At 35.6% G+C, this 21773-nt stretch overlaps 1 protein-coding gene across 1 annotated transcript in view; it reads left to right on the top strand.

Annotated features, from left to right (window-relative positions):
* PTPRQ (protein tyrosine phosphatase receptor type Q) overlaps positions 1-21773 on the top strand; it is a 238901-nt gene that overhangs the window by 65826 nt on the left and 151302 nt on the right. Inside the window, exons 27-32 of the mRNA XM_081127762.1 lie at positions 2738-2910; positions 10979-11159; positions 12539-12700; positions 12804-12983; positions 13560-13667; positions 14035-14316. Coding sequence (XP_080983888.1) covers positions 2738-2910; positions 10979-11159; positions 12539-12700; positions 12804-12983; positions 13560-13667; positions 14035-14316 — 1086 coding nt within the window. The remainder of the gene's footprint in view (positions 1-2737; positions 2911-10978; positions 11160-12538; positions 12701-12803; positions 12984-13559; positions 13668-14034; positions 14317-21773) is intronic.

Genomic DNA, 21773 nt, shown 5'->3' with positions numbered 1-21773 from the left:
TGTATTTTCTTTTTCACAGTGTCATTTGTCTCAATTTTATTTTTTCTAACAGTTTTTTATTTGAAAATTTAAGATCATTTGGAATATTTTTTTACCAGTCATATGTCTACTCTGTTTCTCATTTACTAGTAAAATTTATAGATGTATTGACTTGAGAATGAGTTTTAGGTAGTTCCTGTAGATAACATCTTCAAAATTGATGCTGAACTATGAATAATTGCCTTGTGTGTTTGATTTTCTTTAGTTAATTTGGTATCAATATTAAAGGAGTTTGATCTAATCCACACTTCTCTGGTTTCCCTATAAGAATTTGTGGTGTAACAGGTCAAATATCTTTCTAAAGACAAGACACAATGCTGTCTGCTTCATTTCTTTTATCTCCTAAGCTTTTTCTTCTTTTACAAGAAAAAAAAAGAGATAGATATACAGTCATTCTTATATAGGTTTGGGATATGTTTTTAAGGTAATATAGAACCATTTAATTTTTACTTGAATCATAATTTTAGGCATTAGCATCATGGGGCAATACTTACTATGTTATATTAAAAAAATCTTAAAAATTAGAAGATGAAGAAACTGCTACAATTCTTAAGTTTGGCTAAATAAGAGATAGAAAAATATGTATATTTTTCTGTTGTACTCGGTAGTTTGGGGTATCCCACTACATTTATGTGTTACATCAAATGGAACTGACTGTTACATCAAATCTCACTTATTTTCTAGGCGGCAGGGTTTAGCCGCCTGATTAGTCCAATCAATGTAGTCATTAAATTGGCTTCTTAGGTCAAGATTCTACATGAGTTCAAGTTAAATAGAAAAATGACCTATCTCTTCTATGAATATGCTTTGCAATAGTGGCTAAGGCTTTGTCTACATAGCAACTCCCAAATGCATTGTGAAAGAAAGGTGGAATGGGAGCCTTGCTAATTAAATGGCCGAGTTGTTTTCACACTACATAGACAATTGGAAAGTGTCTCCACCCTTGAAAAATGGGTATTGGTAAATATGACAGTAGAAACATAAGCTTCTGGGGACAATATATGTTAATGAAGTAAAAAGGGTACCAGAGGTGACTTGTGCAAAATGTTTTATCTGTCTTATTTCTCCCTCTGTTGTCAGGAGCCTAGAGCAGTGACCGTGTGATGAGTGCTCTGTTGAAAGATGAATGATTGAGTGACTGTGGGGTCTTAGCCTAGAACTTTTCCTCCCTCCTTCAAAAGACTAAAAGTTTTTCTTCAGATTAGAATTCCTGTGGGACATCAATCTGAAGAGTTATCTTCTATAAAGAGATATACCAAAATGTTTTTAGAAAAGATGCAAAGAATTAGCAAATTACAGGTGTACAGCCATGTGGTGCTTATCTCCCAGCTTTGAGCACAGGTTTTACCTACTGGACACTAGAATCTTGACTGCAGTAGTCAAATAATATGCTCTTCAGCAAGAATAACTCATTCACCCATCAAGCCATTAACCATTCAAAAAACACTTAGAAATACTTATTGTAATACAATATCTAGATGGCTTTTTAAAATGGTTATGTCATAGAGACAAAGAAAAAATTCTTACTATATTGGATAAAAACTCCATACAGTTTACTACATGGTTAATTTAAGCATAATTCTATTCACTAATTATAAATAATATTTATGGGAGTTGTGACATTAATTTTCAATTCCTTTATGTTATCTAAAAAGGAAACAGTATCACTTTCCAATTATACTATACCCCACCCCCAAGGTGTCTCTCTTCTAAGTGAAATTTGCTAATCTTTTACTAATGTGAAATACTTCAGCTTAGGAAAATGAATTTAATGTGTTACCATATCCTGATTATAAGGGACAATATTTTTATGTCATATTTTTTCTTTCTTGAACCAATATTTTATAAAGTCTCTTGAATCATTTGTTCCTTATAGGAACCTTGCATAGTAATAGGAATGATATAATTACACCCATTTTATAGATCAGGAAACTGAGGATGGAGGGGGGAATTGGCTATCCATAGTCACACATTGAGCTATTAAAAAAAAAAAAAAAAAAGGGCAAAAGTCCCGGGCAGGTTTGTTGTTGATCCATTACTCCTTTGGAACTGGGAGGTTTCCTAGATGTCACTCTTGGTGACTTTATATTTAGAATTTGTTTAAGTATTTGGTGCTTTGTCTTAAACCAATTATTAGTTTGTCCCTGTTTTTCTTTACTGCAAAGTGTAAGGGTGCCTGAAATTTGAGACTCATGTAATTAATTTGTAAAATCAGCAGATAATACCTTTTCAAACAATCTCATGTAATAAATTAAAAGATAGCTTAATTGAATTTACCAACTACATTTCATTGTATTCCAAGTCTTCTTGATATTATTTTTTGATATGCTGTTATAATTTTTATAAAGCTTTCAAGGTTTCTACTGTGCATTAATCATCCAGAAACAGCTTCTTCTGGGAAGTTATTTTTATTAATGAAAGTGTTCAAACAAATGTTATGACATTTCGATTTGGAGAAATTATTCCATGTTATCCCATTTTTTATTTTCATTTTTGAGAACAATGTGTAGAAATTTAACTTTAAATACCCATGTATTTAAAGAGTCTTATAGATATTTAATTATTGATAAATTAGTAAATTGTTGTCATCTGTTTTCTAGAAGAATTTCTTACAGATTTTAATCATGAGTTAAGAATTTGGAAAATATTTGAAAATTTGAAAATGTATTTAAAATTTTCCCCTTATTTTTATTTTTAGTTCCAAGTGCAGTAGTTGACTTACAGCTTGCAGAAGTAGAAGCCACACAAATAAGAATTACTTGGAAGAAACCACGACAGCCAAATGGGATCATTAACCAGTACCGAGTGAAAGTGCTAGTTTCAGAGACTGGAGTAATTTTGGAAAATACTTTGCTCACGGGAAAAGATGAGGTACTGCACTTTTCTTTTACATTTTGGTGAGCTCTTTCTACTTGGTCCTGGCACTGATAACTTGGAAGATTTTCCAGCACTCAAACAAAATACTTGAAACGCTTTAGAGTAGAATGTGAAGTAAATTCCGGCCGTGTTGGTAGTCAGGCTGGATCATATTTCATTTTAGGACATATATTATTAGTTAAATGCTGGTATTCTTTTTCAGCATATGAAAAATGTTAATTGAGCAATTAAGCAGGCAAAAGATGCTCCCATATGTGAATATTATTATGGTAATTCTGTTAATGAATTGTTTGGAAACTCCCATTATGATCTAAATAATCCTACTAAGGTTTTGCTTGCAGTTGGAACAGTTGCCAATGAAAGGTACAGTAATTTTAGTAGCTGTTGTTGACAAATTATTATGTCTTTTTAGTTTTAGGAAGGTAAATTTGTCAGAGCTGCCTTATTAGAAAAAGTACATTTTATTGAAGAAATCAAATAACTAAATTAAATAAATTAAATCATTTTCTAGATATAAAATAAGAGGACAATGTTTTTGCTTCTGGTCACATTGGAAGTCTTTTTCCCCCCTTTGTTTTATTAGGAAGCACAGGCAACAATGATTTCCCTTCACTGTTTTTATTCACCTCACCCAGCCAGCTCTTCACCTGTGAGGACCTCTCAGCCTCCAGACTTGTAAAATCTAGATTTTTTAAATTTAATTTATTGGGGTCACATTGGTTCCTAAAACCATATAGGTTTCAAGAGTAAACTCAGTAAAACATCATCTGCGCACTGCTTCCAGGGCGCACAAAGGATTAATGGATTTAGGACCAGTGAGTTCAGCTGGAGGACTAGCTTGGAGGCACTGCCTCATGGTTACTCAGCAGTTGGCGTCCACTGATTTCGTTCAAATCACTGCTGCTTCTAATTGTGCTGTTACTTTCCCACATATGTTATTTACTCTATTTCTAGTCCCAGCCTTCCTCTGTTTCTGGCATCTATATGAAAGTTGACCCTACTAGCTGCTCAATGCACTCTGGCCACCCAGGACTTATTACTCAAGTTGTTCACCATCTCCAGACTGGGGTGAAATTTTAATCCTACGTTGGCTCCTTTCTTCTGTGAAAAGGTGTTGAGTTATGTTTTCTCTGATGCTCAGGTAAAGGGCAAAAGCTCAACCCTTTACTCCCGCTGTGAAGATCTTAAATTAGATACATAGCTCTTTCAGAATTAGGTGACAGGTTTCCCACACTTATTTTTCTCTTGAAATGAAGAGGTTCTAGAGAGGCTTCTTTGTAATTTTGCTTCTGTCTATATGATCTACAATACTTGCAACACAGTAGAGAGAACATGAGCTTTGGAACCATACAAATCTGGGTTTGGTCGCTTACTGGGCTGTATAGCAGAGTGGTTAAGAGCTTGGGCCTAAGAGACAGAATACTTGGGTTTAAACCTTGGTTTTGCCTTTACTGATGATTTAACACTGGGGAAGTTGGCCTGGCATCTCTGAACTTCAGTTTCCTCTTCTCTAAGGTAGGGATTATAAGAGTCCCTAAAACCAAAGGTTGATAATAAGGATTTTATGGGTTAATGTATGTAAAGAACTTAGAACTCTAGTTGGCATGTAGTGCTGTACTAAATAATGGTGACCTATTGTGATTATTTTTTAGCAAAGATTTTTCTTTTTAAAAATCTTTTTAAGTTTTTAATTACAGTTAACATACAATGTTATATGAGCTTCAAGTACACAACATAATGATTAGACATTTATTTAACATATGAAATGATCACCAGTAAGTCTAGTACTCATCTGACACACCGTACATGGTTATTACAGTGTTATTGACTATCCTCTGTGCCATATTTTACATCCCTATGTCTGAGGCTCTAAATTCAAATGGACCAGGATCCTAGCCCTGGCTCTTCACTGTTCTAGGTCTATGAACTTGTACAAATCAACTTTTGGAGACTTGGTGCCCTTATTTTTAAAGCAGTGCTTATATAGCCACCGCATAGAGTGAGGAATACATAAGATAACAGATAAAACCCAGGCTTAGTGTATTAATTTATTATCGTTTTCCTTGACCTTGGTACCTGTCTTAGGATAAGGACTCTTTTCTTCCATTCACTCTTTTTTTAAAGTTTTATTTTCAGTTATAATTGAAGTACGATATTATATTAGTCTCAGGTGTACAACCCAGTGATTAGATATTTGTATAACTTACAAAGTGACCATACTGATAAATCTAGTACCCATCTAACATCATACATAGTTATTACAATATTATTAACTATTTTTCCCTACGCTATACTTGACATCCCCATGACCATTCTGTAACTACCAATTTGGACTTCCTGATCCCCTCAGCTTTTTCACCTATTCCCCCAACCCCCTCCCATCTGACAACCATCAAAATGTTCTCTGTATCTATTAGTCTGTTTCTGGTCTGCTTGTTCATTTATTTTGTTCTTTAGATTCCTCATATGTGGTATTTGTCTTCCTCTGCTGACCTATTTCACTCAGCATAATACCCTCTAGGTCCATCCATATTGCAGATGAAAAGATTTCATTCTTTTTTTATTGTTGAATCATATTCTATTGTATATATGCACCACTTCTTCTTTATCCATTCATCTGTTGATGGACCCTTAAGCTGCTTTTATATCTTGGTTATTGTAAATAATGCTGCAATGAACATATGGATGCATATGTCTTTTCAATTTGGTGGTTTTGGTTTATTCAGATATATACCCAGAAGCAAATTGCTGGGTCCTTCTTTATCTCTTATTTTAAAGTCTATTTTGTCTAGTATAAGTATTGCTACCCCAGCTTTTTTATTTTTTCCTTTCCATTTTTATGAAATATCTTTTTCTATGTCTTTACTTTCAGTCCTGAAGTGAGTCTCTTGTAGATAGCATTTGTAAGAGTTTTGTTATCCATTCAGCCATCCTGTATTCACTCTTAAATTTTTTCAAAAGTATAGTCTTCACACCCCCTCCCAAGAATTCTTTAAATCCTTGAAATCTTGTTAGAAGTCACCAGTGTTCTCCAAATTGTCAAATAAGTGGTTATATATTTTTAACAGCCCTCATCTTTCTATCTCCTCCAAATCCATCCCTCTGCCTCCCTACTCCTACCTTTGACATAACTATTTGCTCCTAATACTTCCTCCACTTTTATGCACTGTCACTTTGCAAAATTTTGCCTTTATGCAATGAATAATGAAGAAAATAAAAAAGCTAGTTCTCTCTTTTACAATTGTCTCCATCTTCATAAAGGTATTCCGAAGGTTTCTGTTTTCAGCCATCTCATTACACTTTCTTTTGATGATCTCCCAGTTTTGATCTCTGCTTTCTATTTGCATGACTCTCTTGCTTTGCTTTCCACAATGATCTCCAACACTCTGCATTCCTAATTACAACCATTTGTGGGAAGGATCTTCTAGGGCTCATTGAATCTAAACTCATCTACTCCATTAAGCAAAACAAAAATCTTTTTTGGGGTAATAGCATCTGGTTTACAATCAGAAGGAAAGCAGTTGGATGAGATACAGATACTAGACAGAGATCCTGGGACAGTGATGAGGACCTGTGGATATTTCCACAGGACACACATGAAGAAAGTCTGTCCAGACAATACTTTTGGGGTGCCAAGAACAAGGCCTGAAGAGAAGCTGACTTAAAGCCTAGATACCAAATAATAGGCTTAGAACTCCCTTACCCCTTGGACTGGGCACAACACAGAGCCTTGACCTGAAGGTCATTGTATTAGAGTTCAGAAGGCTTTTGTGGCATTTTTATATACCTTATATAAGGTTTCTCTTTTTGGATAATGGCACCATTATCTTCCCTGTCATGAAGGCTTGAAACCTTCGGATTAGCTCAGACTTTCGTTATACTTAGCATTCAATAGCCATTCACTGCTAAGGCCATTTATTTCTGCCTCCAGAGTGTGACCATCAGTCATCAGTATTTCATCCCTGTGTCCCCACCCCAGCTCAGAATTGCATAGTCTCTTGCCTAGACTGTTGTTAGCTCACTACATTAGTTTTCCATTGTTGTATAACAATTTGCCGCAAGTTTAAAACAACTCACATTTACCATCTCACGGTTTATGTGGATCAAGAGTCCAGACAGCTTAGATGGGTTCTCCGCTTAGGGTTTTACAAGGCTTCAGTCAAGAGGCTGACTGTGTTGTGTTCTCATCTGGAGGCTTGACTAGGGAAGAATTCTCATCAGTCATGGTTTCCAGGCCCTTCTTATTATTGATTATGCTCCTGTATATATTTCCCTGTTTGTTAATGAGCCTCTTACTTGTCTGAACACAATATTCCATATGTAGTTTTACTAGAACCAAATTGGACATAATTATTTTCTCCTTTGGTGTAGATTTCCTACTTCTCAATGCAAAGAACAAAATTAATTACTTTGGGGGACTCATTTGAAGTCTGAAGTACCCTAAAGTCATCTCTCTCCTTGGACTGCTGTTTAGTTGAATTTCACACTCAGATCTCATTTCATACTTGTTCTTCTAGTACAACTCTGGGACATTTTTTCCCAAAAGACACCATCTTGTCATCTAGTATTACAAACTTCTGAGATTCTACAGATACAATTTTTTTCATCCCGCGTATTTCTCAAGTTTATCCATGTTTGTCACTGGTGAACATGAGAAGAGATTCAGCTAAATTGTGGCCAGTTGCTATGGAATGAGGCTGAGGACAGGACTCAGTAGCAGTCAGGAATGCTTGAGACAAGTTTACTCTGTTGAGCATTAGGAACATAAACAAAATCAAACCTTAAGGATTTTTTCACCCAAATAATGTGCAGAATGATACAGTATCCGTTAGGAGGTGTCCAAGCATATGCTGATTGCAAATTTTTCTTTTTATCATTGCTTGATAATAGAGGACATAAATCATGTTATAGTCTATAATAAAATATAGAAGCATTTCTTAAGAATAAATCTAAATTTTCATTAATTTAACTCAGCATACTTCTAGCGAGGCTAAATTGATACATATAATTTCAGGTCATAGATATATATATATATATATTTAGGGTTTGTTTTAAATAAAATCAGATTAACTATAATGAAGATTATTACATGAAGAATGAAGTTGGTTTACTCAGGTGGTTTTGGAATTTAACTCTAATGACTCCTAATTCTTTCACAAAAATTCCAAAGATTCCTGGGTAGCTTATGAGGGGCCTTTCATGTTGATGAATTGTGACATTCCCTGACTCAGTCGCTCTCAGCTGGGGCTGACTTTGCTCTCCAGGAGGCATTTAGCAATCTCTGAAGACATTTTTGTTGTCACAGCTAGGACGATGCTTCTAGTGAGTAGAGACCGGGGATGCTGCTAAACTTCCCACAGTGCACACAACAGGTCCCTACAAGAAAAAATTATCTAACACAGAATGTCAGTAGTGCTGAGGGTGAGACCCTGGACCAACTCAATGAGTCCCAAACTTTTAGAAGTTGCAATGGATCTTCCCCCCTGTATTTTCTTTATTTCTACCTCTGATTTTCTCTGCCCCTTTCCGTTATTCCTAAGTTCTGATTCTTTGCCATCATTTTTGCTCTTAAATTTTTTTCTTTTTCATCTTTTAAAAAACCTGATTAATATCTAATGCTTTTTTTTTATACAGGCAAAATATGAGAAATGTCATGACATGGCACACTTTGTGATAATTAGTAAAGTTCTGGACTGTTATGAACTCAATGTTCAAATCACTGCCCAAGATAAGGAGGATCTTTCCAATGAATACCAGAATTTAGGAGAATTTCATATAGTCAGAAGCATGCAGGTCAACTCTTACCTTGAAATGGCAGTATGTCAACAGAGATGCTTAACTTAGTTAATTGATGGGATGCTGTGGTTTAATCTCAATAATTTATCTGACATGGGTATAAATATTGAGAGATTTAATGCAAAGTCATTGTTCGGGGGAAATTCTTTGGACTGCCTCGTTGTACCTTCTATAGTGGTTTGTACACAGTAGATTCCCAGAGTGGCTGATTGATTGTGGAAGCAGCTGTGTGGCTGGGCATAAACTATCGACTGAAATACCAGAGCATCTCTGAATTATGTGTTTGTGCTTTATGCCCTCCCCGATTTTCCTGCGGAGGCAGAGCTGAAGTGGGCTGTTGGGAGACAGAAGACTTTTCATTTCACTTGTCCCATATAGAGCTCCCTTTCCGGACTTTTTAAATCACACACTTTTAGAATGGATCATATAGGTATCCCCCTGCTTTTCATTACAATACTTTTCTGGATAAAGGTGTAACAAGATTTAGATCATTTTGCCTCAAAAATATCACTTGGAGAACTGGAAATTTTCTTGACTCTTTTCTCCATTCTTTTATCTCTCAGGAAAGTTAATATTTAAATATCCTGTCTTTGTAGATAATTAAATAAATAAACTGCCTTAAAATAGCTTGCTTTCCTAAGATTTCTTTCCCCCCTGAGCATCTATTTTTTGAAAATACTAAGTGCTTTATATTAATAAGGAATAAAAAACCCTGTTTTTGGCTCTGTGAGCAAAGACAGCCCCTAAACATATAAGATTATTAAAAGACAACTGGACCAAAACTTATTAATAAATAAAGCCTAGGTTATGAATTAATTATTAATTCTGAGAAATTCGTAATTGAGAATAAATAAGGTAATTTTCTTTTTTTTTTAAATAAAAGGTTTTGAAGATGAGTTTTGAAGTAGAACTTGAAAAGGAATAGACAAAAAGAGGGTAGTTCTTGCAGAGTTTTTTGTTATTTCTTCTTTTTCTTCTTTTTCAAAACTATGTTATTTTGGAAAATTCTAACACCTATGAAAGTAGAGAAAAGAGAATAATGAGCTCCCATTTACCCATCACCAGGACTGAATATCAACATTCTGCCATTCTTGCCTCAGCTCTCTTGTGTCATTGTTGCTACTTCTGTGAACATATTTTAAAATAAATTCCAGACTTCACATCATTTTGTTCCTACATGCCTAAGTGCAAATCTCTAAAAAACATGGATGTTTTCATTCGTGCAATAATCCCATTACCACAAATAACACAAGGACTAATATTGTCTTGGTATCACCTAATACCTATACCATATGCAAGTTCCCGATTATCTTCAAAACCTACATTGGTTAGGTATGTTGTAATTAGAATCCAAAGCCCACACATTGCATTTGGTTATTAGGTCTCTTTTTTTAAAATTTACCTTTATTGTTGAAAGTATTACAGATGTTCTTAAGGCAGCATTTTCTTTGATTAATATTTAGCCTTATTTTCAAGGTTGACAATCCATGCAAAATACCTAGTACTAATTGGCCAAAATACCCTCTTCTCATTCTGTTTCAATCAGCTATGCTGTGTGGGATGGGGGAAGAGAGAGAGTCATCTTATTATCCTAACAAAAACCCCTAAATAAACCCCTAAATATGTGCAATCTGCTCCTGATATTTTTTCACTTCAATATCTGCCACTTTGGTGAACTTGAGGTATGTGAAGTACATTATGGGATCTAGGAACAATCACAGTCACTTAAAATATTCCTTAGGTCCAGAACCTTGGATAGGTCTGCCATGGGCCTGTTTGAAAGCCATTGCCATGTAGTTTTGATCATGTCTGTGACTTCACTCCATCATAGAAAACTACTATACTAACGTGTATTAAGTGGTCACGCAGGCCTCTCACACTTGGTATAAGGCAGCATGCCTAGAATACTTACCTTTTGGGAGGGAAGCAGTTAAAACATTTTAGACCTGAAATCTTTGCATGAGGATGCTGAATTTTACAACTGAAGTCAGACACAAATATCTGCTTCTTCCCCCAGTCCAGTACTGGCCTCCTAAGACATAGGAGCGATCGGAGTGTGTCACAATGATGCAAGATTTCAGTAGCTTCAGAATCAAATTTTGGAATGTAAAGGAGACAGAAGTCATGGAAATAATATTATCTTTTTAAAAGCATGATTCCAAAGTTACTAGTTTCTTAAATTAATACTTGAATGAAGTCATTATTAAGTATAATGGTTATGAATATTTCTTGAATAGTCTTTGTAAATAACTATTTTTAATTACAGTACATAAACAACCCCATTGCTCCAGAAACTGTGAACATAGTAGAGTCAATGGCAGAATTATTTGAGGGCTCAGCAGAGATATCTTCTGACCTGTATGCGATTGCTTCAGTCATGTATAACAGTCACCCGCATAATAACTTTCCTGTGAGGAACAGAGCTGAAGACCAGCATTCAGCCGTTGGTAGGTACAGTTTTTATGTTCTATGAAATGCACTTAAACCACCAGTGCTGGCCAGCACAGATATGAACCTGAGCTTAGAGTTCAACCAAATTATTAATGGTTCGTGGGCTGGCGTCAGATTTTTTTCTTCTTTAACTGTTGGATAACCTCATGCAGCAAATGGAAATGCCACACAGGAAGGAGCCGGCCCCTCCTAACCCATTTGACCTTCCTTCTAGAGAAAGTAGCACCCTAGAGTCTTCAGCCAAGCTGCATAGACAATCAGTTATTACAGTTGCCAAAGCAGGTGTGATGGGGAGGGATTAACATATCTTCAAATCATTTACAGGCCTCACACTCTCTGCAGCTTTTGACTAATAGGTTTTCAAATGTCACCAAAGGTAAATAGGTCAGAAAGTTACAACTCTGGTGCATGCAGTGATAAACAGGTGTAGGTGCCCCAGCGATGTGGTGATGTCATTTGTGTGTACACTTGCTCTCTGGGGTCAATGGATCTTATTGTTTCTAAAAGAAGAATGTCATATATAGCAAATTAAAAGTACTTGGTTAGAAAACGCCCATCTAAATTCTCTCTCTGTTTTTTTCTGAAATGCTAAGTAAGAAGAACATTTTTCCCTTTTCTCTGATTTGGTATTTGTCCTGTTCCAAGTTAAAAGTGTAATTTTATTGATGGTAGAATCAGTCAAAAAAATATCACATTACCTTTAGTATATGTTTATTTCACATACTCATTTATTCACTTTTTTTCTTTGCAAAGAAGACTGGGGACAATGCTACAAATTAAGAGGCCCACGGTTTCTGATACAGATGTTTTCTTAAACATTTCACGTTTGGCCTAATTGCTAGTTAACATTATTCGAACCATAAGTTCTGAATAACTTTTAAAATCTAACACTATTTGAAATCCTTGTTCAGACAGATGTATGTATCAGTTATCCAAACTTGCATGCTTTAAAATATTACTGGGTTTAGTGAAGGTATAGTGAATTTTGAGTTCAAATAAAAGCCTCATTTCTTTCACTTTATAATCTAGCAATGACTTAGGACATTTCAATTTGATACTATTGACTAGTCTGTCTTTTCAAAAAATTTCCTAGTCAGTCCATTTTAGCAAGTTCTGTTTTCTCGAAACACTAATCTCATGTTCCAGGATGAATAATACCTAACAAAACTATATTGTGAGCACAAAATATTTTTAGATATTGTTGGGGAGTATTCAGCATATTTATTATTAATTATATATCTACTTTTCACATAAAGGAGTGCATAGGGGGATTAATGAATAATACGAAATCAGGTTTAAGATTTCACTGTGTGAGCAAAAATAATTTTGATCATGAACCAAACACCTTTTTTAAAAAAACACTGATTTCAAATAGGAGCTACATGGAATCAGTATATCACTGACATCGCCGCTGAACAGCTGTCTTACGTTATCAGGAGACTCGTACCTTTCACTGAGCACATGATTAGTGTATCTGCTTTCACCATCATGGGAGAAGGACCACCAACGGTTCTCAATGTTAGGACACTCGAGCAAGGTAAGAATGTGTTTCCTTTGAAATAATTACCTGGAGATATGCTCTTGCGCATTGAAATACTTTTTCTTTTCATTCATATTAATTGTTCATTCTTCTTTTCAAGTGCCAAGCTCCATTCAGATTATAAACTATAAAAATATTAGTTCTTCATCTATTTTATTATATTGGGATCCTCCAGAATATCCCAATGGAAAAATAACTCATTATACAATTTATGCAGTGGAATTGGATACAAACAGAGCATTCCAGATGACTACTCTAGATAACAGCTTTCTCATAACAGGTAGAACAAAGTTTTGCTTTTAAAAAACTTTTCTATTCTAATGGAAAAATATGTATGTCTCTCTATGCCTTAAGCCTTGCAGGACATGTGTTTCATCATTCCAGATTTTGTTGTGTTATGCTGCCATGGATATCTTAAAAAATATGTGAAGAAATAACCTGACTAAATTGTTCTTTATCTACAAAGGAGTAAAACCATCAGATCACAGATATCTTAGGAATATACTTAACCCAGGAAATTATATGTCTGGTATATTGAAATAACTCAGCACTGAAGGCTTGAAGGAATGAATGTGAAGTAAAGCAGCTGATGTGGTGTTTGTGCCAAGGCAACTATACTCCTTGCAGTGTGCCAAAATTATTTTTCAGCCTCAAATCTTCCTTAATATTTTAGGAAATAACTAAAACATCATCAACAGGGGAAGATCCTCAAATCCAAGGACTTTTGGGAGATTGGGATTATAAGGAAACTGACCTGGGGAGTCAGTCTCCCAATAATTATTTTCACTATGCCTATAACACACTAATCTCAGTGTTATTTTAAGGAATTTAAACAAATTGCCTGTTGTTTTTATAGGGTTAAAGAAATACACAAAATATAAGATGAGAGTGGCTGCCTCAACCCATGTTGGAGAAAGTTCTTTGTCTGAAGAAAATGACATCTTTGTGAGAACTCCAGAAGATGGTAAGACTGTCAAGTGCAGTTTTAATAGAAGAAAGCAAATGGTATTGCCTGCTTACTAACATCTACCTCATGATGCCTTTAGTGTCTGAAGCAATAAACATGAAAAAATACATGTATTTAAATTTTTCTTCTCCCGCCCTAGTCAGTTTTGCTCACTGGTTTAATTACGATCAAGCGCATGTACCTCAGTTGCAGGCTCTGTCCCCGGCCAGGTTGGGGCATGTGCGGGAGACAACCAATTGATGTGTCTCTCTCACATCAATGTTTCTCTCTCTCTCTCTCCCCCTTCCACTCTCTCTGAAAAGCAATGGGAAAAAATATCTTTGGGTGAAGATTTAAAAATAATTTTTTTCTCTTCCTCCCCCAGAACCGGAATCATCACCTCAAGATGTGGAAGTTACTGACCTGACTGCATATGAAATAAGTTTGAAATGGTTACCACCTGAGAAACCCAATGGGATTATTGTTGCTTATGAAGTCCTCTATAAAAACATGGATACCTTATTTATGAAGAACACCTCAACGACAAACATAATTTTAAGGGACTTAAAACCCTACACCCTTTATAACATTTCTGTGAGGTCATACACCAGATTGGGTCATGGCAATCAGTTATCTTCCTTACTCTCTGTAAGGACTTCTGAGACTGGTAAGTTTTTTGTTTGTTTAATAATGCATAGTAATAAAGTAAATGTGGCCGACAGTTGCTCTATTGTTTCTATTTTACTGAAACTAAAACCCCTCATTATTTCATTTTTTATAATCCAGGAATTTATTTGCTTTTTTTCTGTTAAGAGTGTGAGAAAAGGCTTGCTGTGCAAATTTTTTAAAAGTCTGATTTGCATATAAGGGAATTCCAAACTAAAAATCAGCAAATTTTACAAATGAAAGGACTTAAGAAACTAAAGATGTTTTTCAATGTGCCTGTAAATTTGCAAATTAATAATTACTTGCTTTCAAATAAGGTAAAAGCAGAGACACACTCATAAGAATAGATTCTTATACTCTAATGAGGTATGTAGGTAGGTAGGGAGTGGGAGTGCAGAAAAGGCATACCTTATGGAAGAGGTAGCATTTGACGTGGATCTTAAGGAGTCAGTTGGAATGGGCACAAGGACCTTATGGAGGCCATATAGTGGGGTGGGGAGGGGATATCCAATCCAAAGAAAATAACACAGGCAAGGAGTTGCTGTGTTTCAGTTTCACTCATGCAAGAGCCAACAGCACAAAGGAAGACATTTTGCCTGATGATGTTAGTTTATTGTTTGTTTATAATCATATATTGGAACATCACTCTTAGGTCAACTTTATAGTGTATGCTGAGAATTAAGAACTAAATTGAAAGTTACTATTTTATCCCTACATGTAAAAAATAAGCATTTATTGACTAGCAACTGGCTGAACCATTTGGAATTGCTATTCCTATGGGTCATAATGCCCAAATACGAGCAACTTCATATAGAACAGCCTGATCCTTATGGCCCTGCCTCTGACCTTGAGGACCAAGGAATATGGTAAAGCAGTTTACCTTTGAGCCAAAGTATCCTCTTGAACCTGGTCTCAGAAATTAAGTAAATGAGATGACACAATGCCCATAGAGAGGCATTGGTTATAATTGCAGGAACAAGAGAGTGATGAAAAGAGCATTTCTTTTTTTCATCATGAGTTCCCCTAAAGTGAAACCTAATTGATATTAAACCACATATAGTCACGTTTCATTGATTTTATAGATATGGTACTTAAGTATTTTTGTGAAAAAATGTCTGCTCTTTACCAGGCCTGGTTTTATTTTATTTTACACTGAGTCAAGGAAAGAAACGAGCATATTTTAAGCACCTGCAAAGTGCCATGGGCTCTGCTATTGGCTTTCACAGTATTGCCTTTGTATTCTAGAATAAAGCATTAAGATATTATTAGCTTTATTGCCCAATAAAAAACCAAGATCCAAGAGGTTTATCCTTTCAGTAAATATTTACAATGTGCCAAGTCCTACTGGGAATGTATCACTGTAGAATAAAATGAATTTTTACCCACCTAAAGTTAATATTAATTGGTGGGTATTTAATTGCTTAAGATTATACAGCTGGTAAGTGATAAAACTGGAACTGGAACCCAAATCTATCTGATTGTAAAGCCCATTTCCTTTCACAATACATGCTGTTTTAGAAATCATCAGTAAAGTTGGTAAATTATAAATACATCTGGATCTTTCTGTCCATTGTTGCAGTAGAACCATATTTTACCGGTTTTGACTGTGAACAGCATTTTAAAGGAAAGTAAGAACTTTGCAGGGTGGAGGGGATCAATGGGGGAAAAGTGGGGGACATCGGTAATACTTTCAACAATAAAGATAAATTTTTAAAAATCTTGTTATGATATTAAAAATAGCCATATTCATGAATGCTTATCAAATGTTTCACTACGTAAGTGGTCACAGCGTCAAGTACATCTTATTTTTATGACTATCTATAAAAATCATTTTTTGCTTCCTTATTATTACATGCATGCAAGTTTCTACTTAGTATTAAAATATAAATTTGATTTGCCCTAGCCAGTTTGGCTCAGTGGTTGGAGCGTTGTCCTGCAGACTGAAGGGTCCCGGGTTTGATTCTGGCCAAGGGCAGGTACCTTGGTTTTAGGCTTGATCCCTGGCCCGTCGGGGCATGTGGGGGGGGAGGCAACCAATCGATGAGTCTCTCTCACATCGATGTTTCTCTCCCTCCCTTCCACTCTCTCTGAAAAGCAATGGAAAAAATATCCTTGGGTGAGGATTAAATATATATATACATATATATATTTGTTTTTATGTCATTTTTTGTTGTGTGAGCTTAATTCAAAGGTAGGGATAAATAACAAACCGTAAGTGAATGTAAGAATTTAACTTGAAACGTAATTTAAAACGTGGATTTTAGGTTTGAAAGATGTTTTAGAAAACACTCAGAACCTTTTATTTTATTTTATTATTATTTTTTTAACCCTTTATTTTATAGAAGAGGAGACCTAGGACTATTTGAATAAAATGACTCAACAACCACAGTAGGTGAGAAGTAATGTTTGGATTTGAAGCTAAGCTTCCTGACAACTGTTCAAGGCCCCAAGCTAGTACGAAAAATAGAGAAGGGGGAACAACTTATGACAGGGCTCACTAGCTCTCCAACTGAGCCACCAACTTAGCTCTTTTTGCAAAAGAGGAAGCTAGAATTTTAAATAGAGGCTCAAGGTGCATTTGAAGCAGGACGTGCTCAAGAACAACTATCTGTTCCCAGGGCTCAGGATGCTTATTAAATACAATAATTTTATCTTTTACTCTTACATAAAAGCAAGAGTCGACTCTTTTTATTATTGTTTCATGAGAAATGGAAGAATGTGCTAACTCAATAATGTGTTAATGCTGCTAATTATAAATAGGAGTAAATTATTTGTTCAAATGTTTTATCTTGGTTGGAGAATCAGAGTTTACTAGTGCTTGGAAATAAAATACTGTACTCTTGTGTTCAAGCAGGAAAGATCAATGCAAGACTGATTTTGTGTGTGTGTGTTTATGTGTGCTTTAAGTATAGAATGTACAGTTGACAAGCAAACTTGAGATTAGTTTATATTTTCTCATATAATTATGAGAATTATGAAAATAATTATGAGAATAGTGTGCAGTAATCACATAAAGAATTTTAAGTTCCCATACAAATTACCCTATGATCCATGTATCCTGTAACCTTTTTAAGACATAACTTTCTTTTTAAAAAAAATCCTCCCTTGAGGATATGTTTTTATTGATTTGAGAGAGAGAGAGAGAGAAAGAGAAAGAGAGAAACATTGATAAGTTTCCTCTCATACACCCTCCAACTGGGAATTGAACCCACAACCTAGGTAAGTGCCCTGACTAGGAATTGAACCCAGTGTACAGGATGATGCTCCAACTGACTGAGCCACCCAGCCAAGGCAAGACATAACTTTCTTTATAGTAATACTTTAACCAAATGCCTTGACTGTGTCTGATTTTGGGCAATAAACACCCATGAATAGTAACTTAGCCTGACATTGACCAAATTTTGGTTTAGGACTCTATAATTTTATATTAATTAATGACATTTCTTAATTTATCTACATAGCATTAAAACTATGTATGCCAAACAGCAATCTTTTGACATACACAAGGTAACTCCTCACTTCATATTTTAGTATCATCATGAACTAAATTATTTATTTTAAATTTTTACATCAATTTAGCTTATTTCAACTAACTATAATAATTACTTTTAATTCTTGAGTTATCTCTTTTACGCACTACTTCTACAATTGGAAACACTATGCTATGTCAGAAAACTGAAGAGTGCCTCATCACTCTCCAAAATTAGTAACTCATCCAGTTGGTCTTGCTTTATTTTCCCTGAAGATATGTTATTGGACAGGGACAGCTGGAGCGGGTCTCCCCAGGCTGGCCTGCAGAGTGTGGGTTCTTGACTTTGTGTAGGAAAGATTTCACAATAGAGTCCAGGTGATTTTGAGAGTACTTTTGTTAAAGCTGGGGACAGTGAAACAAAAGGAGGGCTTAGAGTAGAAGAAGCAACTTCAGAGAGTCTAGATGGTGCTCTGCTTTAGCTCCCTAGAAATGTTATAGGAAAGCAGTGAGCCAAGGCAGGGCTGCTCCAACTCACTGGGAAGTCAGAGAAAAGGGGCCCTTGGAGACATGATCGGGGGTAAGCCTGGATGGAGCTACTGCTTCCCACTGCTCTCCTGGTTGCAAGTCTCCTGGGGACCCTTAGACTTTAGGAGGAAGTAAAAAGTTCATGCCCAGGAAAGGGCACGGGCATAGTCTAGAGTGAGCCTGCATTGAGTCTTGGTCCTGTTTTTTGTTTGTTTTTCCCCCCTGCAGGAACTTAGGGGAGGGTTTCAACAGAATATTCATTAGCTTTCTAGGTGTATTTGTAATATGCTGATGTATCAAAATGAGTGTATAGGGGAGTTTGGGATTACTCAGCTGGTTTGTTTTACTGTTTTACTTTTTATCTTGGGTCTGTCTGGCTTTAATGGGGTTTTTGTTATTTGTTCCCCTGACTTTATCTGTCCTTGGGTTTAGCTGACACAAATGGCATTAATTGGGTCTTTGCTCTTTATTTCCCAGACCAGGATGATTTAAGCTATGTATTCTCTGGTTAGGGAGGGGAGGTATAAACCATTTGCTCTTAAGTGTCCTTGGTTGGGGAAGAAAAGGCCTTGTGATTCACAAGCTGGCTGTAAGTTGTTAAAATTATTTGGCCTTGTTTAATTTTCTTGTCTCAGTTTCCCTTTCCTACTTGCCCAGGAATTTTCCTAGCTTCTTACTATCCTACCACAGTTATCCTCTCAGGATTAATGAATAAAAATGCAAAGGATCAGAGATGGGTCAGAGATGCATATTTATCCTGACTACTGATGGTAGGCAGGAAACTCCTAAGGGACAACTTAGAAAACACCAATGAAAATTTTCAAAATCAGAAGTTATACTGAATTATAAAATTCAAGCATTGTATCATTAATTCCCTTTTTTCTTACTATTAAAGAGCTATTCAATTCAATTTTACTTATTTTCCTTAGCTATGAGTTTCTCTCTTGTTTTTAATGCATTCTATGTCACGTTGAACATATTCATTCATTGAGCAGATTTTTATGGACACCTATCATGTACTACAACTCTAGTAGGCACTGTGGATACAACTGTAAATAAGACAAAATTCCTTCTTGGAACTTAACATTCTTTGAAGGGCCACAGAAAATAAGCTAATAAACAAATAATACATATGACTTTGGGTAGCGATAAGTTCTATGAAGAATAATTATGAAGGAAAGAAGGAAGTTATAGAGCATGAGTGGCTATTTGAGGTAGAGGACTGAGAGTCTCTCTGAGGATGTTATATATACACCCAGAAATATTAATAATCTATGGGATTCAGTTAGATAAGGATAATGAAAAGTGTTTCAGAAGGAGGAATAGCAATTGCCCAGTTCCTGAAGTGAGAAGATACTATATGTAGTTGAGGAAGAATAGAATATTTCTGTCTTTGAAGCAGTATGAGTTACGGGGAGGGAATTAGGTGAGGAGAGAGACAGAGCTGATGCAGATGGCTAGGGAGTGATGTTAGTGACAGACTGTGGACTCTGACTGAGTAGGGAGGTGATGGGCAGTGAAGATTTAATGAAGATAAAATAATTGTTTGATTGGCAGAACAAGAGTCAGTAAGCTGGAAAGACAGAAAGTGGTGGCCAAAGAGAGATACCGGCAGTTACTGGTAATGACAGGGTCTCAGGTGCCTATGAAAGCTAGTGGGAAGGTGAGGTAGAGGAAAAGGCTGTTGGAATTACAGAGATCAGGAATGCAGGCACCAGGAAATTGGACAGACCATTTGCATCGATGTTGACATCTCTAAGAGTGGTAGAGAGGAAGTCAGTCATCCAGGTGGTAACTTTTTTTTTTTTTAATATATCTTTATTGATTTCAGAGAGAGGAAGGGAGAGGGGGAGAGAGAGAGAGAAACATCAATGATGAGAGTCATTGATCAGCTGCAGCCCGCAACCCGGGCATGTGCCCTGACTGGGAATCGAACCCCGATCGCCTGGCTCCTAGGTCGACGCTCAACTGCTGAGCCACGCCCGGCCGGGCAGGTGGTAATGTTTTTAAGATGTTTGGAGAAGTGGCGGAGTATCAGCCGATGACTGTCCTAAGGAAGTGTAGCTCACAGAGTTCATCAGGAAGAAGGAAGGAAAAACGATCTGAATTCGGCAAAGAGGAGCAACGAATACAACTATTCAACTCCTAGGGCTAAGATGCAGTGTTCTCAGCAGGCCCAAGATTTGAGAGCCAGATGGTTAACAAAGCATTCAGAGTAGATTTTGGGTGCTTGGGAAGGGATATTACTATATATTGCTACATCAAACCATATAATTATATTGCTATGTATTGCTACATCAAACCATGTTCTGATTTATAGACCTTCAAACATTTTAGAACTATCACCATTTTTTATGTCAGGTTTTTTTCTATTAAGTCTGCCTTAGATACAATACACTTCATAGTAGATAACAATTAGCAGGGTTGGGATGGAGGGACACTGTCTACACTTTCAAGACTTCAGAATTTTGTCTATTTATTAGTAGCACTTTTATGTCTATTGTATGGAGAATACTAATAAAAAAAGGTTCATTTTTTTTCTTTTGAAAGGAAAGAATTTAATAGCAGGACTCTATAATGGCAATAATATTTACATATTTAGTTTATATTGCTTAATTCCAAAATTAGCCATTATTGTTATTGTTCTGTGCAGCCAATGTTTAACATTATCTTTGCAATTGTGGTGTTTCATCTCCAGGAAAATTTTTTATTCTTTTTGCTGAGAGTGCATTATTTAAAATTTCATTATTGAGGTTGTATTGATGGCATTCTCTGTTCTTGATTGTCTACATGTATCTCTGTTTCACCTGTATTCATTTTTCTGGGTGTAGAATTCCAATTGTTTTTCAATTAATGTCAATTGTCAGCCTAATTGTCATTCCTATATAGATGATAGGTCTTTTTCTGGTGCTGTTAAGATCATCTCTTCTTTGTGTACTGTATTTTCACAATGAAGGGCCTAAATATGATTTTTTTAAAAATTTCTGCTTGGGATTTATTGGAATTCCTTAATCTGAAGTTTGATATCTTTCAACAATTTTGAAAAGTCTCAGCCATTATCTTTTTAAACATTTCTTCTACCTCATTCTATTATCTTAGACCTTCTTAATATAACCTCTATGTCTGCCATTTTTATTTTTCTTATTTTCTTTCTCTGAGTTACATTTTGATAGTTTCTTTAATACTATCATCCTCTTTGCTAAATTTTTCTCTTTTCTTACCCAATCTACTTTTAGACATCAATTTTAAATGCATTTTTTTGTGTTGTTTTGCTGTTCTAGAAAGCCCATCTGGTTCTCTATTAGCCCTGCTTATTTATTTATTTATTTATTATTTATTTATTTATTATTTAAAGAATTCTGTTGACATTTTCAGATCTGTTTTATTTCTTGAAATATACTAAACATTCATAATTTTATTCTGTAGTAAGTGGAACAGCTGAAGTCTTTTGCAGTCTGATG

The sequence above is a fragment of the Miniopterus schreibersii genome (assembly GCF_964146895.1).
Source record: "Miniopterus schreibersii genome assembly, chromosome: 2".
In the NCBI taxonomy this organism is placed as follows: domain Eukaryota; kingdom Metazoa; phylum Chordata; class Mammalia; order Chiroptera; family Miniopteridae; genus Miniopterus; species Miniopterus schreibersii.
The sequence above is the reverse complement of the archived record's forward strand: the minus strand, read 5'-3'. Positions and strand labels throughout refer to the sequence as shown.